Source organism: Gobio gobio (genome assembly GCF_949357685.1).
Source record: "Gobio gobio genome assembly, chromosome: 12".
NCBI classification, from domain to species: domain Eukaryota; kingdom Metazoa; phylum Chordata; class Actinopteri; order Cypriniformes; family Gobionidae; genus Gobio; species Gobio gobio.
This window is the reverse complement of record NC_137105.1, coordinates 19,299,257-19,316,583: the sequence shown is the minus strand read 5'-3', so window position 1 is coordinate 19,316,583 and position 17,327 is coordinate 19,299,257. Positions and strand designations below refer to the sequence as shown.

The 17,327-nt window shown below is 38.6% G+C and overlaps 1 protein-coding gene across 1 annotated transcript in view; it reads right to left on the bottom strand.

The window, feature by feature from the left end:
* Nucleotides 1-17,327, bottom strand: part of LOC307135669 (androglobin-like) — a gene marked incomplete at both ends in the record, with an annotated part of 47,977 nt that overhangs the window by 22,010 nt on the left and 8,640 nt on the right. The window contains 7 exons of the mRNA XM_079832241.1: nt 125-188; nt 327-510; nt 3,952-3,994; nt 10,211-10,352; nt 12,692-12,779; nt 12,879-13,053; nt 14,018-14,106. Coding sequence (XP_079688367.1) covers nt 125-188; nt 327-510; nt 3,952-3,994; nt 10,211-10,352; nt 12,692-12,779; nt 12,879-13,053; nt 14,018-14,106 — 785 coding nt within the window. The remainder of the gene's footprint in view (nt 1-124; nt 189-326; nt 511-3,951; nt 3,995-10,210; nt 10,353-12,691; nt 12,780-12,878; nt 13,054-14,017; nt 14,107-17,327) is intronic.

Here is a 17,327-nt window from a genome sequence, read left to right as displayed (position 1 = left end):
TTTTGAATTGCAATAATATTCCACCATATTACTGTATTTTTAGTGTAAAGTAGTAAAAAAAATATATTAATATGCAGGCACACTAATATAAATGTTGCTACAGTATTTTCCTTCAAACCCCTACCTTAAAGTGTGATGTCTTGCATTGATGAGCATATGTGTTTGGCTTGTGGAAAATCAGCAACGTCCTACAAAACACAGGATTATTAGCATATTTCAGCCTGCAGCTTAATAGGAACTCAAGAGCATGAGGATTTAATGTGACAAAATAGCAAAGGATTAGCATAATATGGCTTAGACTGTTGCTGGTGATGATTGACCCTTACTGGAAGCATTTAGTAAAGTTGTGCAGGTCCACCCAGGTCTTCAGCAGCAGGGGTTTGTCTGACGGTAATGCATCCTGGGACTGAAGAAATGCAGCACTGGGCTCCTTGGCTGTCTGCACCCTCTCCTTATCTTTTCCATCTGTCTCTTTGTCAGGGTCTGAAGTAGACTCCACACCTTCCGTATCTTGGAGATTGAAAAAAAAGTTATACAATAGTCTATTACAAACTAAGTAAGCAATAAAATGCTGGCAGGAATACACATACACATGGCCTTGCCTTTTTCAATGCTGAAATAGTAAGGCTGTATTACACATGAATCATGATATGCAATAACAAAGGCCTGAAGTGATTTGTAATTTCCTGCACAGATGTTTGAAATGAGATTCTCTGAATAAATATAGAGATATACAATGGTAGCATGGCTACTACATCCATACAATAAAAGCTATTTTATTTGCTTAACTTTTTTACAAACATTATCAAACATCTATGGAAATAAATCAAGAGAAATCTGTAAAAAAAACAACAACAAAAAACATCTTATTAATAATCTTAATTATTTAACATTGTACAGTTAGCATTATACAGGACTTAATAAGGGCACTAAGATTTGCACTGTTGAGGAAGCTACTCAATTTCAAGTTGTGATGAAATGGAAGTAGCGACAAATCTTTTCTTAAGTATTGTGACTGACATCCAAGTTAAATGGACTATCGAAAAAGAAAAAAAATACGGACTTGGTTCAATTCATCGGTTGTTGAATGGATACAGGCAGATCTAAATGTGAGCTTACAGTTGATTTTAAGAAATTGGAATATTTCGATTGTAACAAGTCATCAGAGATAAGTTAGAGTTATGGCCATTTGATTAACCCTCTGGTGCTGCTCGCGTGGCACTCAATTTTTTTAAATTATTATTTCAATGGAAATGAATGGTACTAAAAAATGATGGTACTAAACTATATAAATAATGGAATAGTTATGATAAATCTTGAATGCTTTGGAGCTCAGGCTTGAGTTTGGTTTCTTTTCAAAAACACTTGGCAAATTATTGCTGAAGTGAAAAGTTTAAAAAAGTGAAACAAAAAAAAAGGTATTTAAGTGTAAGTTTATTATTATGAAAATGCATAAAAATAGTATTTTAAAACTGTATATGAAATATATATTTTTCAAAACATGTTTTACTTTAAAACTGTGAGAAATTCCAAGCCTTAGGTTTATTTGAGGTTTATTATGTGACCCGTGCTGGAAAAATGATTCGTAATGTGCATGGGCTGATTACGAGCTACAAGCAAAACAAGTGAAAAATGTAAATTTTGGTTCATTAAGCCCTCGTCTAGTGATGCCCAATGCTCCAAATAGCAATTAAACATCTAAAATCTTTATTTTTACATTTTCGGAGAGGAGTACCTTTGCCTTGTCCATGAAAAAAGGCAAAAGTGCTGCGCTTCCCCTCAGCACAAGTTTGGTATCGTTTTAAAGCGCAGCATTACAACTTTGTGAATATTCATAGCGATTCTCAATGGCATGAGTCTGAACCAATCAATGTCTTGCTCGTGCTGACTGACAGATTCGAAGCGTACATGACGCCCCAGACATCACTTGTTCCCAATAAACACAGAATTACAGTATTTCACAATTTCTGTCTTGGCAAGTATTCATCCAAACATTATCTCTTATGTCTTAAATGAAGGTTTGGTTAACTGTTGGGCAAAAACATCTGATGTGTAATATTATATTAGATCCTTGCGGTACTGTAGGTCTTAACATATAGTCTGTCTGTTACATTAATGTGTATCAAACAATCGTGGTATCATTGGAAAAAAATCTATAGATTTTTGGTTTTGGTATGTGCCATATTTGGTGTTATTACCAGGGATTTTAAAGTATGATTGTTAGGTGATTTTGTTTTTGAACCTTCAGAAAACTTTAACTCGACTTTTCTCAAAATTGACTTTGCTAACTCTATCAACTCCAAACAGGTGTAGCTTAGTCATTTTTTTTGTCTGATTCCAACAAATCATACATCATTTTGAAGGTTTTTTGATTGAGAATGTGAAAGTAATTTGTGAAAATGTACTCATTGCGACTAATTTTGCCAGCATGGGTCACATATTTAAAGTAAGATTTTGTTTGGGAGCAATACCAGTTTCCAGTAGATAAAATTTGCTTCCTATTAATTTCCAAGGTGGTCATTTCTGACCAGGAACCGTACAAGTGTGACCATTTTTTCAGGACCATTTAACCTTTTTAAATCATGTCCATTCATTTTTTTATGTTCACATGGCAAGTTACAAAACCTTTACCAAGTTTTGTACCATTCCGATGAAGTAAAAAAAACAAAACAATTTAATTACATTTTTTTTAAAAATTGTTTAATTTCCAAGTGACACCAAAGGGTTAAAATAAAATAATTTTAAGCTTAATTGCATATTTATAAAATATATTAATTTGATGAATTTCATGATAGCAGTAAAGATCAATCGAACAACTACTCTGAAAAGGGGGGGGGGGGACACATTTTAAAACCAGCCTAAGCTAGTTTTCTAGGATAGATTAGTTTGCTTGGTAAGATTATTTTTCTAGTCTGACTTCTGTGCAGGGAATCAAATTAAGTAGTTAATTTGCATTCTAGTGGAGTTCATTTGATTATTGTCCCAGCAATAAACCAGTGATAGGATTAAGCTACAACTATTTATTAGAAAAGTAGTTTGTTACCTTTCAATATTTTGAAAAAAGTTGAACTAGAGTTACTGAAAAATGTGGTGAAGTTAGCAGTAACTGCAACATTACAAATGTGAGTCATAAAAAAAGACTTTCATGATTATACCATGATTATCTCAGTGGTACCAATCAGTAGAGCTCATTACGCCAATCAGTTGCACAGTATTGAATGTAATAAATGCTCTTTCATTGATGTCACTCAATTCATTATGCCAATTTAGTGAAATACTGTTATATATTGCCGCTTTAACTCATTACACTCAGTGTGGTGTTCTGACGTATTAAACCATGAGAATATAGATGCCGTAGCAAAGCCATTCACTCCATTTACTTAGCCACAGGTGTTACTAAGCAACACACTGGGCTCTCTGGGAAAGCACATAATTGGCCTGTCGTGATGAGGGGCGAGCGCACGATCATGATCACAGAGATAGAGATGATGACATGTGTCTGGGTGTGTGTGCATCTGTGTTTGTGCTGATGAAAAGAAGACGGATTGGATGGAGGAAGAGTGAGATAAACGAGAAAGTGCAATTGTGAAGGCAGCCAGCTATCATATCATTACAGCAGCTATTAGCCTCACTGCTCTGATGGCTAAACAATGACTGGGGGGATATAAGTGAGGCTGCCTTTACAAATTCATTCTTTCACTTCACTTTAATTTCTATTGCACATTGTTACAGAAGCACTCAATTGAAAGTGAGTAATGCTTTCCTAATCTTCAACTTCAAATTATCATTGTAACTGCTAAATGAGATATGTAACAGATACTGCCAAATTTAACTGGCTAATATAAGCTTTACATACAATTATTTACATATATGACACATTGCAGTTTACGATAAATGTTTGAGTGACAGTGTGGACTGTGCAGTGGCATTGCTCATGGAGACTAGTCTTACCGTTGGCGATGCTGTTGTCCTTTTTCTTGTCCTCTGCTGTTACCTGGGGGAAAATGGGGGGATAAAAAGTGTACAGGGTGAGCTGGGAGAGACATAGCAGAGGAAGGCAGTGGAGACAGAGAACGTCCACATTCATCCAGTCAGCATGTGCTGAGCCCATTTGGCTTCCAGAACACGATGAGAAATCCTCTAATCTGACATCTGGACTCACACCAGAGAGGGTTTTCTCCTTCAATTAACTGCTCACAGGAGAGCAAGTGCCATAAACATTAAGGGCACTTGGATGGTGACAGGATTAGAGGACATGGGTTAAATTAGCATGTCAGTCTTTACCCGCTAATTGAGACACCTTTTTGTAAAACTATTCAAATGTTCTTTTTTTTGCCCTTTAAGTAACAGTGTGGATCCCTGGAAACAATCCAGCTGAAGGCCTCAGAAACTTCTCCAATGTGCTTTTTTTCCACGAATGAGCCCAACCTCGTGACACTTAGAAAGCCTTTTAAAGCCTGAGGAGTCGTCCGACTGTGCAATTAGGGGCTCTCTCTATGCCACATCTAACGAATGACAGCACCAGTGATTCAGAGTTAGAATGTGACTCACCACAGATCTGAGGTGAGAAGAAGGGGGAGAAAGGAACTCTTTATAGTTATAGTATAGTTATTGTTTTTTATGTGAACAGGGAGAAAGCGGAACGGAGGAATGGAGAGGAGACACATTACAGTTTACGATAAGTGTTTGAGTGACACAGGAGAGGAGAGGAGAGGAGAGGAGAGGAGAGGAGAGGAGAGGAGAGGAGAGGAGAGGAGAGGAGAGGAGAGGAGAGGAGAGGAGAGGAGAGGAGAGGAGAGGAGAGGAGAGGAGAGGAGAGGAGAGGAGAAGTGTTTTTAATATGGTAGTAAACACATCATGGCGCATTCCACACATTACTGTGGTAAAACAGCTCCTGTTTATACCTAATTTAGCTTACAACATTATCAAAAACTCAATCATAAGGTCTAAATCATATCGGGTGACCTCTCCACTCATTTCTCATGGCATGATCCAATACCTACTGGGACTTAAATGTACACTATGTAACTTTTTATTATTTGAAATAAAAAATAAATAAATAATGAGCAAGTACATCATAAAACCAAGTACAACCTAGTGCCCAATAGGCCCATGCGTTAATCCGTCCCTGGTCGTAGTAGCTTGAAGCCACAACATATGAAGCAAAAAAAAAAGGAAAGCACAAATGAATCACAAATCAACATATTACTATAATTATGTTGATATCACAGCCAATCTCTAAACCTCTTGCCTATAAATAGCCTAGCCAAGCCAAGTTGTAATAGTTTACACCGTTGTATCTTATATGATTTATGTCTTATATGATTATGTTTATGTATGTGAGTAAAAGCCTAAATGAAATCTGTTCATCATAAAAAGTGATCGAGTCTCTTCAGAAAATTTGGACTAAACCACTCAATTCATATGTATTAGTTTTACAATCTCTTTATGAACTTTTTGAAGTATCAAAGTTTCAGTTGTGTAGGCTGTCTATGGAGGGACAGAAAGCTCTCAGATTTCATCAAAAAGATCTTCATTTGTGTTCCGAAGATGAACATGGAATGACATGAGGGTGCGTAATTCATTTTTGGGTGAACTAACCGTTTAATGGCACAGAGGAACGATATCATTGGAAACACTTTTAAAACAATATTTTTTCCAGTTGATGAATAATACAAACTTTGAAAGACAATCAAAATGCATCTGCTTTTAAAAACTCAAGCATTTTTAAAGCGGCAGATGACATAACTGTAGTGCACGCTTATAATAATGTTATCGCGTGTTGGTATATACGCTAAAATAGCTCTTTATAGTTATCTTTCTTTGTGTGAATGGGCCTTTTGGATAAAGGGTTATTTTAGTATTACTTATATATTATAATAGTATTTTAAATTAGCTGTTACTTTATAGTTTAAGTTTTAGTAATTTTGTTATGTGCTTTTGTCATTTTATAAGTTCTTGTTTTTTTATATTTCTATTTAGCTTTCTATTTAGCTTTTACAATTACATAAATTAAATAAAAAATATTTTTAATAGCTTTGGTTTTTGTTAACAATAACATCACTGTCAACAGTTTTCATTGACTTTCATTATATGGAAAAGAGTGGCCAGGATAAATAATCATACGGATTTGGAAAGACAAATGACATTGATGATTTTATTTTTGGGTGAACTATTACTGTAAGGGTACAGCAATCCTATTAGATCTCACAGGCACACACACTTGGACAATTATCTTACAAACTACATGGAAGATATCGGTCTCAGTCCGATCTGAGCTGACCCCCCTGTGAGACATCCACTCTGATGACTGACAGGCTAATTGTGGTGCTTTTTATATCATTCCAAGGACATGACCTGTCCTTTTATGTAACGGGGCACGCGTGTTTTTACCATTCTCTCTATATATACTCTAATACTGGATCTGCCAGTGGCAGTCTCTTGATTAGGGAGACAGGAAGAGTGACATTGGAGCTGGAAAGAGAGGCGTTAGAGGATGTCATAGCCTGTCTCGGTCTCCCGGCCACCAGTCGCATTACAGCCAGAGAGCAGAACATTTTGACGCACACTGCTTGTACAGATGGCATAAACTGAAACACTGCACATCAACAGTGCAACCCCTGGAGTATAGCCAAACCCTCGACTGAATCTGTTCCGAGAGAGCAGTCACCATTCATACAACATACACTACTGTTCAAAAGTTTGGGGTCAGTAAGATTTGAAAGACATTTGTACTTTTAATCAGCAAGGAGGCATTGAATTGATCAAAAATGAGAGTAAAGACATTATAATGTTACAAAACATTTATATTTCTATAAATGTTTTTCTATAAATTTGTCCTAAGAAGAAAAGACCTATCAACAAAAATATTAAGAAGCACAATTGTTTTCAAAATTGATAATCAGAAATGTTCCCTATCAGACAGTCATGTTCGACTTTACGTCAGAACAGAACAGATCTCCCCTGAGAGCCAAATCACCTTTGAGTGGTAACAAAACTAGCCAATGGACATTGGCGAGTGAGATTTGCATCGCAAGCCACTCCTCATACATACGGGTATATAAGGCAGTGTGCAACACTCACACATCAAGCTTTCGCTTCGGAGCCGAGCAGTCATCTGATCACTCGCTCTGTCAATCTTATTTGTGTGGAGAACAAGAGGGAAGAAGTTCTGGAGTGTTAGTGTGACAGCACAATCAGCTGTGGCTGCTCATCTAAACGAGCATTTGCACAAAAACTGTGCTTCAATCTTTTCTCCTGTGCACTTCAGTGCTGAAAGAGCATTTCCCTAAAAGAGCAAACACAAATGTGAAGTGTCTTTTTCAAGATGTCATTCCGCCCGTGTCTTTCTGGATGCGGTCATTTCCTGGCTCTGTCTGACAGCCATGAACACAGCCTCACGTGTCTGGGCCGTAAGCATGCTGAGGAAGTGTTCATTAATGAGTCATTCAGCCACTGCGGGTGATGACCATCGCGATGAGGAGATCGAGACTGCAATACCTAGAAAAAGGGGGAGTACCCTCAGCTATTCCCCAATCTGGTCTTTCTACCCAACAGAGAGCCACTTCCGTTAATACACTGGGTGATATCAGGGTTACAGTGGGAGCTCTCCCAACAGGTCAATCCCCACTTCCCTCCCACTCCTCTTTTGCATCACAGGCAGTGGAGCTTCCAGGTGAGCTTGCTGGTCCTTACCATGGGGGCCTAGAATCTCTTTCGGGGCTCCTGCAGAGGATCAGATGTCAATTGCTGCATCGGAGGGCGGGCTGGAATCCTCTAGGAATGAAGGCTTGGATGCGATGCCCCCATCGGGGAGCGTAGTAGTGTTTGAGTCTGACCCAAAGGTGATGGCCATGCTTTCCTGGGGCCGCCACAAGCACCGGGCTCGAGTGGAACCTTCCATCCTGTCCCGAATGCTTGCAGTTGGACGATTGGTTTCTCGGAGCGGGGCATGCTGAACAGCAGCGTCCCGCCCCAGTTCCTTTTTTTCCCGGAGGTGCCTGAGGAGTTGTGGAAGGCACCATTTTCTGCCTGACTCCTCCACTCTCACTACCCTCAAAGGTGGCGCAGCCAAGGGTTTCGTGGGGGTTTCGTGGGGGTTCCCCTGGTGGAGCGTGCAGTTGAGTGCTGCTGCTTGCTGGGGTCACCATACAGTACTGCTGGACAGGCTGCCTCCTGCATGCTATGGCCCTCCTGCAGGTATATCGACCAAAGCACTCAAAGAGCCACACAAGGGTAGTTCTGACCCACGGTTGATGCAGGAGCTGCGTACAGCGATGGACCTCGCCCTCCGAGCGCGGAAAGTCACTGTGCAGTCCCTTGGGCAGACAAAGAAGTTAGTCATCAAAGTTCGCTTTCTTGACTCCCCCATCTCCCAGGCTGGCCTCTAAGGTGAGCTGTTGAAAACTTTGTCCAGCAGTTCTCTGCATTACAGAAATAGAAGCAAAAACAAAAGAGCAGTTTCCTCAATCTCTGGGCCCCAAAAGATGCGGTTTGACAATGGGCGACGTTCTCATCCCCCTCTTCTTTCGTCAGCAGTCAGGAGTCCGTGGTTCGAGGACACAACGCCTCCTGACGTGTCTCTAGCCACTCTCTCTCTCAGGAACCGTCTCTGGAAACCACCGTGGGTATGGCTGAAGTTTATCCATTTGGACGATTAAACTCAGCGATGCGATTTGCCCGACGTCCCCTAAGGTTCAGCAGCATCTGGTTTACCTTAGTGGCAGACAAGATGTCAGACTGTTTCTACACTTTCAGACCTTGAGTTTCTACGGGCCGGAGTTCCCCTATAACAAGTGTCCAGGCATGTTGTTGTCACAACAGATGCCTCCAACAGGGGCTTGGGTGCTGTATGCAACGGGCCTCTGGCTCCTGGACATGAACTTGACTGCAGTGGCATATCAATTGCCTCGAGTTGCTAACAGTACTGCTGGACATGCGCCAGTTTCGACCATCGCTGCAGGACAAGCATGTGCTGTTCCGAACAGACAATACATTGACCGTTAAATGCATCAATGTCAGGGTGGTCTCTGCTCCCGTTGTATGTCGCAACTCGCCTGCCATCTCCTCCTCTGGAGTCAGAAGCGATTTCGTGCTGCTCACATTCGGGGCAAGCTCAAATAGCTGACGCACTTTCACGACAGCTCACGCTCCTGGGAGAGTAGAGACTCCAACTCCAGGTGGTCCAGCTGATCTGGAGATGCACAAGTGGACCTGTTTGCCTCTCCAGGGTGGTCCCACTGCCAGTTGTTTTAGTGAGCCAGTGAGCCTGCACACACTGACACTGTGCAAAGTCAGGGAGGACAAGGAGCTTGATGGTTGTGCCTTACTAGCCCACCTGGAACTGGTTCTCAGACCTGATCCTTCTCAGGTGGAATCCCCTGAGGAAGGACCTGCTTTCTCAGGGACAGGGCACCATATGGCACCCGCGGAGGATATACACACAGAGGACTTAAGTGGCCTGCCACCGATGATGGTAGACACTATCACTCAAGCTAGAGCCTGTTCATTGATTAGTGTTCTCCCCTCCAGGAAGACCCCCATAAATGCCTGATCAGAGCAGTGCTTTCTTTCCTGCAAGTAGGGCTGGAGTGAAGGCTGTCTAACTCCACCCTGAAAGTGTATGTTGCCTCTATCGCTGCACATCTGTCGAAAAGCACAACCTGGTCATCAGGTTCCTGAGGGGTGCGAGGAGGTTGAATCATCCCCGACCACGCCTCTTTCCCTCTTGGGACCTCTCTGTGGTTTTAACAGCCCTACAGAGAGTACCCTTTGAGCCATTGCAGTCAGTTGAGATTAAGATCCTGTCTCTTAAGACAGCGCTTGCATCAAGAGGGTTACAATCCATTTCCCTTAACGGGCGGTCACACTGCACATTTCGTTCCATTGACTTCCATTCAAACGCGTGTGAATGTGTCAGATCGAAAACGCAAGCTCATGCGCAAAGTTTTGCATTTCGCTTCGTTCACGTGACGACTTGTGACCAGTAGAAGATCGATATATCGCGGTGTGACCTCTTGGCTGAATTAATTTTTGCAGTAAAGTCGAGTAGATTGTATATTTTTAAAAATTTTGAGTGTAGTACTATTTGTTATATGTTGAATTCATGTTTATAAAAAACACGCTTCAGAGAGTGACGTCATACACCATAGCAGTGTGCGAAAAAATTTCCCAAGCTCAAAGTCTAGTGTGACCACGGCTTTAGGCATACCTGAGTGGTTTCAGTCATGTCAAGTGTATTGAGGCTGTTCTGGGTGATGTCATTCCGATTGTGGTCATCTTCAGTATCATCCATTTCAGAAAAGGAGGAGAGATTAGAGTTATACCCACCCCTCTTTACACCTCCCTGCTCCCTAAAAACAGACACACAAATCAAATAATTTAATAACAAACATTATTTTGTATGTTTTATGCTTAACCCTACATATTTTGAGCTTAACCAAGAAAAAAGTAAAACAAAACCACCAATTTCTGAGGTTAAACACACATTTATTGTGCTCTAAAGATATACAGATTACGAAAGTATGACTGAATATGTCTTGTGCTCGAGAGCAGCACAATGAGAACCAGTCTCTGTCCTTGTCTGACCCTCCCACTCAGCCAATTACTGCTTTTAGCACTCAGTGTACTAATGTACTCACACGTGCAACTAAAGAAAAAATACCTGGAGTTAAAACAAAGCTCATATTGAGACACTCTAAAATTCATGTCTGATGGGATGCAGCTATGTCATTGGTTCAGTTATGACATGACAGACCAAAACCTTTCCATTAGGTTCAGGTTTCCCACTGATGTATCTGAGAAATTGTGTATTATCAATTGATTGTTATGAAAAAGCAAAGTAGTCATTTTACCACTGGGCCTATAGAGAAATGTACACATACAGTACATACATAAATGCACTCGTGTACACATACAGTGTTAAGTAGTAGCCTCACTACAAATGTCCGGCATTTTCTGTCGGACATCATTAGCTCTGTTTAGAATCTGAGCTGGTGATGCCTGTTTTGCAAATAGATATTTTGAATCTGTTATTTCCATTGACTCTTCATTAAGCATTTTGTGATTCAGTCTGGACAAGAAAGCATGTCTAGACAAGAAATAATGATTTCTCACTCTAAAACAGTAATGGGAACAAAAAGAGCATTTAGTGTGAAATTTGTCAGACATTTGTATTTACTGTGAAAAATTAGAGGTCTTGAAAAAATGGTTAGGGACATCTAAAGCTGTCCTGCATCCTCAATAAACAGGTTACAATTAGTCCAAAATCCAGCTACTAGAGTTTTTACTAGGTCAAGAAAATATGATCATATAACACCAATTTTATAATCTCTACACTGGTTACCTATTAAGTTCCGTATCAATAATAAAGTATTGCTACTGACCTATAAGGCCTAATCAGTTTAGCTCCTGTGTATTTAACTGATCTTCTTTCGCCTTACAATCCATCTCGCTCTTTAAGATCACAAAACTCTGGGCTTCTGGTAGTACCTAGGATATCTAAGTCCACTAAAGGAGGGAGAACAGTTTCATATTTGGCACCTAAACTCTGGAACAGCCTTCCTGATAATGTCCGGGGCTCAGACTCACTCTCCCAGTTTAAATCTACATTAAATATGCATATCTTTAGCCAAGCATTCACTTAATGCATCCCATAACCTTGTACTCCAGTTATATCAGTGCACATGATTGTCTTTGCTTAATGCTTTGAACAGCAGCTACGCTAATTATTTTCCTGTTCTGTTTTATCTCGGGACGCCCAGCTCCAGTCTGGATCCAGCCTCTTATGAAGAATTCAGATGACCATCACCTGTGAAGAGACGACTCCAACTCCTGCGAGGACTTCAGATGACACAGCACTGCATCAACACGCAAAATTTCTATATACCCTAATCATTGCTAACAACATGTATTCTTATTTCACTTAGCCAATTGTCTGTGCCTTAATTAATTTCTATATTGATTAAAAATACATTGTTAGCTAACTGTGTGCTTTGTATATGTACATTTCTGAAATACATAACTTGGACACAGTCTCCTCTGATAACAAATCACTTGAAATTGTAATGTAGACGCATGCATTTTCTGTGAAGCTGCTTTTAAACGATATGTGAAAAGCGGTATACAAATAAATGTGAATTGATATGAATTGAATTAAAGATTTCATTTTCTGTTATCTCTTTAAATAGATAAAAATTCTGTCATTCTCCCATGTAATTCCAAAACCTGTTTGACTTTCTTCCATGCACCGCAGATGAGGAATTTTAGAAAAAAATTGATAACCAAAACAGATAAAGATACCATTGACTTCCATTGTATTGCCAAAAAAGGACATTTCCACAGAAGAAAGAATACAGGTCTTACAGGTTTTGAACAACATGAGTAAATGACGAAATTCATTTTCATTTTTAGGTGAACTATTCATCACACACACTGTTCCTAGTTGTCGTCCCCTGATCATACCTACATTAAATTCTGGACACTATATCTGGAAATGCATCCTATTATTTGCCAGCAATAAAGAAGGTCTTTATTAAGTTAAACACCTGCATGTGCAGCTAAGTAAATACAATAGTGACTTTCTCTAGTTTTCAAGTTAGCTTGGCTATTTTCCTGAAATAATTGGTAGCTTAGTTTGCACACACACACACACACACACACACACACACACGCACACACACACAGAGCTTACATGTCATGTGCGGCCATAGTCATGAGTTTGAAGTTGATGAAGGGGCTGGAAACCTCAATGAACTGCGCTGGCTTCTGAACAGGGGGTTCTAAAGGGCGTAAACATCAGTTTGATCCAACCCAAGCAATTATCATAATAATTACATGAGAAATTAAAACACATGTGCACATAAACACACACGTCTTACCCTTGGGTTCATCAGTTATGTTAGTCTGCTTGCGGGGGCGGACAAGTTTCCATTGAGGAACTGGGGGTGCCTTGGGAGGGGCCACCAGGGGGCAGTCTCGAGTGCAGGTGAGCAGCACAGGATGACTGAAGAGCAGAGAGAGCCCATACTGCCTCAAACTCTCAGACGAATCAGCCTGGAGAACACACCCACCAACAATCATAGATTATAGAAGAGAAACTTAATAGCAGATTAGACAGCCAGCACTAATCCAAACAGAGCCAAATATTGCTTGAGACTAAGATAGAGGGAGCGAGAGTACCATTTGTGGCAGGTTTTACATTAATGAGCTTTAGGTAAGTGTGCGCAGTGGAGGAGTAATATCAAACAAGCTGGGATATTGGTCTAAAGCTAATAAAGCAAGAATCCATATTGCCTTGTGTCATATCACAAGGGTGACCCCATTCTCTTGCTATTCAATGTTATTGCTTTTATATATTTTATTATATTATATTATATTATATTATATTATATTATATTATATTATATTATATTATATTATATTATATTATATTATATTATATTATATTATATTATATTATATTATATTATATTATATTATATTATATTATATTATTTTGTTCCAAGTTTGGGGTTGGTCAGATTTGTTATGTTTTTGGAAGAAATCGTTTATGCTTATCAAGGCTGCATTTATTTGATAAAAAATTCTATGGAATATTATTTAAAACTATTATTTTACTATTTTAAATGACTGTTTTCTATTTAAATATATTTTAAAATATAATTTCAGTGATGGTTAAAGCTGAATTTTCAGCAGTTATTACCCCAGTCTTCAGTCACATGATCCTTCAGAAAACATTCTTCTACTAAGCTGATTTGGTGCTCAATGTTGAAAACAGTTGTGCTGCTTCATATTTTTGTGGAAACTAATATACTTGTTTTTAGGATTCTCAGATAGTAATAGAAAACTTTAAAATGACAGCATTTATTTTAAACATATTTATTATATAATGTTACTGACATTTTTGATCAATTCAATGCATCCTTGCTAAATAAAAGTTTATTTAAAAAAAAAAAAAAACCTTTTGAAAGGTAGTGTATAGTACATGAAAAAACTTGATTGAAAAACAAGTGCTTACCATCCTTGTAAGCACTGAAGTCCTCTTCTCCAGCAAGTGCAATGGCTGGTAACTGGCACACACTACCATCTGAGGATTAGGACCAGTGGCTAAATCAGAAAGAAGAAAGAGAGAAACAGCAAGTGTGAAGAAGACTAAACAACTTATACATGAAAGGAGGTGTCATTTTTAGGCCCTCAAAATCTAAAGCGGAATTTTTTTTCATGTTGTCAGACTTCCGTCTCTTTAATACTTAAGGCATAATCAAATGGAGCGCAGCCTTGAATAAGAGGAAGAAAGAACGAGTGGATAGATCAAGGCGTGAGTTTCAAAGACAAAGGCATGAACAGCGGAGAGGGCACTGTAATCTGTCAAGCCATTTCCTAATTCACATAGAACACAAACCAGTGTAGAGGAAGGAACAGAGGCACTGTGTAATCAGTGTTTGATCCTCATCTCCAAAGGCCATTTATGATTTTTTATTAGGCCATCCGTGCCCTGCCCTAATTGCGTTGTTAGCAATGGAGCACAAATTATATATATTATTTATGGTTAGCACAAATGATATATAGGGTACAACTAGGGTGACCACCATCAAACAAACCAAATGTGGGACGATTACTAAGTTTGTGTGGGACAATGTGGGACATGTTACCAACACTAAAACATAACCTGAAACTGTTGTATAATCTTAAATTCAACATCACTGAGCCCAAAGGCAGCAGGCATCATGCAACTACTACTTTTGAAACAGTTCTGACCAAGTGCAACTAAAATCCAACTAAATAAAGAAACAAATAAAACAACATTAAATTAGTTAATCTTGAATATTAATTTATATATATATATATATATATATATATATATATATATATATATATATATATATATATATATATATATATATATATATATATATATATATATATATATATATATATATATATATATATAAATACTTTTTTTTGGGGGGGGTGTAGTTTTTATATATATATATATATATATATATATATATATATATATATATATATATATATATATATATATATATATATATATATATATATATATATATATATATATATATATTTGATATAATTATTACATAATATGTATATAATATACAAATGCAGCTACATGAAAATTTGGGGTTGTTATGAATGGGTTTTTTTTAAATACAGTAGAAATATAATTTATATATATATATATATATATACTATATTTCTACTGTATTTAAAAAAAAACATTCATAACAACCCCAAACTATAAGTGAAAAACGATGCCGCAAAAATAATAAATAAAATGCTTTCTTAAAAAGGCAAAAGAATGCATGCATGTTTTCTCAATATGATCATTAAAAATCAACAGACTGGTGAAAATGCGGGATATTTTCTCAATATGCGACATGCGGGACAAGGGGTGAAAATGCTGTGCGGTACAACGCAAAGCGGGACAGGTGGTCACCCTAGGTACAACAGAGCTAAAGGCGCACCGGGGTAAAAGGCGCATTTGCTTGTATTCTCATCTAAAGCACTAGATGGCACAAAAACTTGCCGTAGCGCCCGCCTTGCCACCTCACACATTTATACAAATTTTAAACACAACCACTTTTATGATTTATTTTCACATAAAATCTGTTGCTACATTTATGTTCAATAACAACATATATATTTGGGCGTAGGGTGTGCCTTTAGACCTTTTGATATATGAACTTTACTTAATATCATAATGATTTTTGGCATAAAAGAAATATCGATAATTTTGACCCATACAATGTATTGTCGGCTATTGCCACAAATATACCAGTGCGACTTATGACGAATTTGAATTGCCAAAAAAAATCAATTTAGCTTTGTCCCACCATTTATGAACAACCCTGTCATTCAAGTTATTGGCTTCTAAGTTTATCAATTATTCCAAACCAACCATTGAACTCAAACTAGCTAGACTAGCAAACAAACTAGCAGACTGATAACAGGGCTGCAAATTTAAAAAAATAAAATAAAATGGTGCATTTAATATTGGCAAAATATGGAAAATAAAAAGACTGAGGTTGACAATCCACATCTTCTAAAGGTTAAGCACCACATTTAACAATTTGTTCAAACAAATTACTTCGAGAGGTGCTGGACCTATTTTGTGTCCTATTCATGGAAAGTGCCATAAATAGAATGAACAGCGATCATGTGTGAGTATGTTTCAATAAGAGATTCCCCTTTAGGCATTGAAGATCTAGGCCACGGTGCCAAGTGATATATGTCAAAGCATGTTATAATTTCGAGCCCATTAATTAGTATCAAACACCCAGAGGGAGGGAGAGGATAACAGAGGGGATGGATTCATTATATGGATTAAAGGACCCTATAGATAAGAGGACAGAGCAAACGAAGAATGTTTGTGAAGGATAACGAGAGAGAGAGACTGAATTTCAGCAGCAAACATTGCATTATCCCAGCGTAATCTGAACCACTCGCTTGCAGAAGCCAATTATCCAAAACAGTCTATCTGAACAGCAAACCATTAGCCTCAATAGACTCATCAAATTGTTAGTCTCCATAGACCTGTCGGAAATCCATGTTTACATGCATACTGACAATTACACCTCCTTATCACAACAGCACTGAGCTTTTCAAAGCAGGTCGGTGTAAAATTGATGCATATTATGTACGTGTAAATGTGTGCATGCGTGATTCGCTGCTCTTTGCTCTCCTTGCATATTTCAGGCATAGACTGCACAGTAACAGAATTGACAGTGCTCGCCAGAGGCCATGCCTGATAATTCAATTCACATCACACTACCTGGAAGAAAAACACTAGCACTCTGTTCACAGTCTGACACAAACACATACAGATTAACACTGCTGCACACTTCTTCAGTGCAAACACAAATACAGTTATGCACACACAAACATGTGCACAATCACAGAAAAGGGGTTGTTTTATTTATTCATGCTCATGATCAGTGATGGGAATAACGGCGTTACAGATAAACGGCGTTACTAACGGAATTATTTTTTTCAGTAACGAGTAATCAAACGAATTACTGTTTCTCCCGTTACAACGCCGTTAGCGTTACTGAGGAAAAAAAATGCGGCGTTAGTCGCGTTACTATAATTGAGCTCACTGAAGCGCTTTTCATCTGAACAGGCTCTCTGTCAGTCGGACCTGCAACGTGTGTGTGTGCTTGTGTGTGCGTGCGCGCGCACCAGCCATGCGTGTTGTGGGTGGGTGCGGTATTACACATAACTGATGATGATTGGTGGGTGGGAGACAAGGTTGAAGTTGATAGGTTGAGTTCACACCTATTTTTTTCACGGTCTATGGTTCAAAC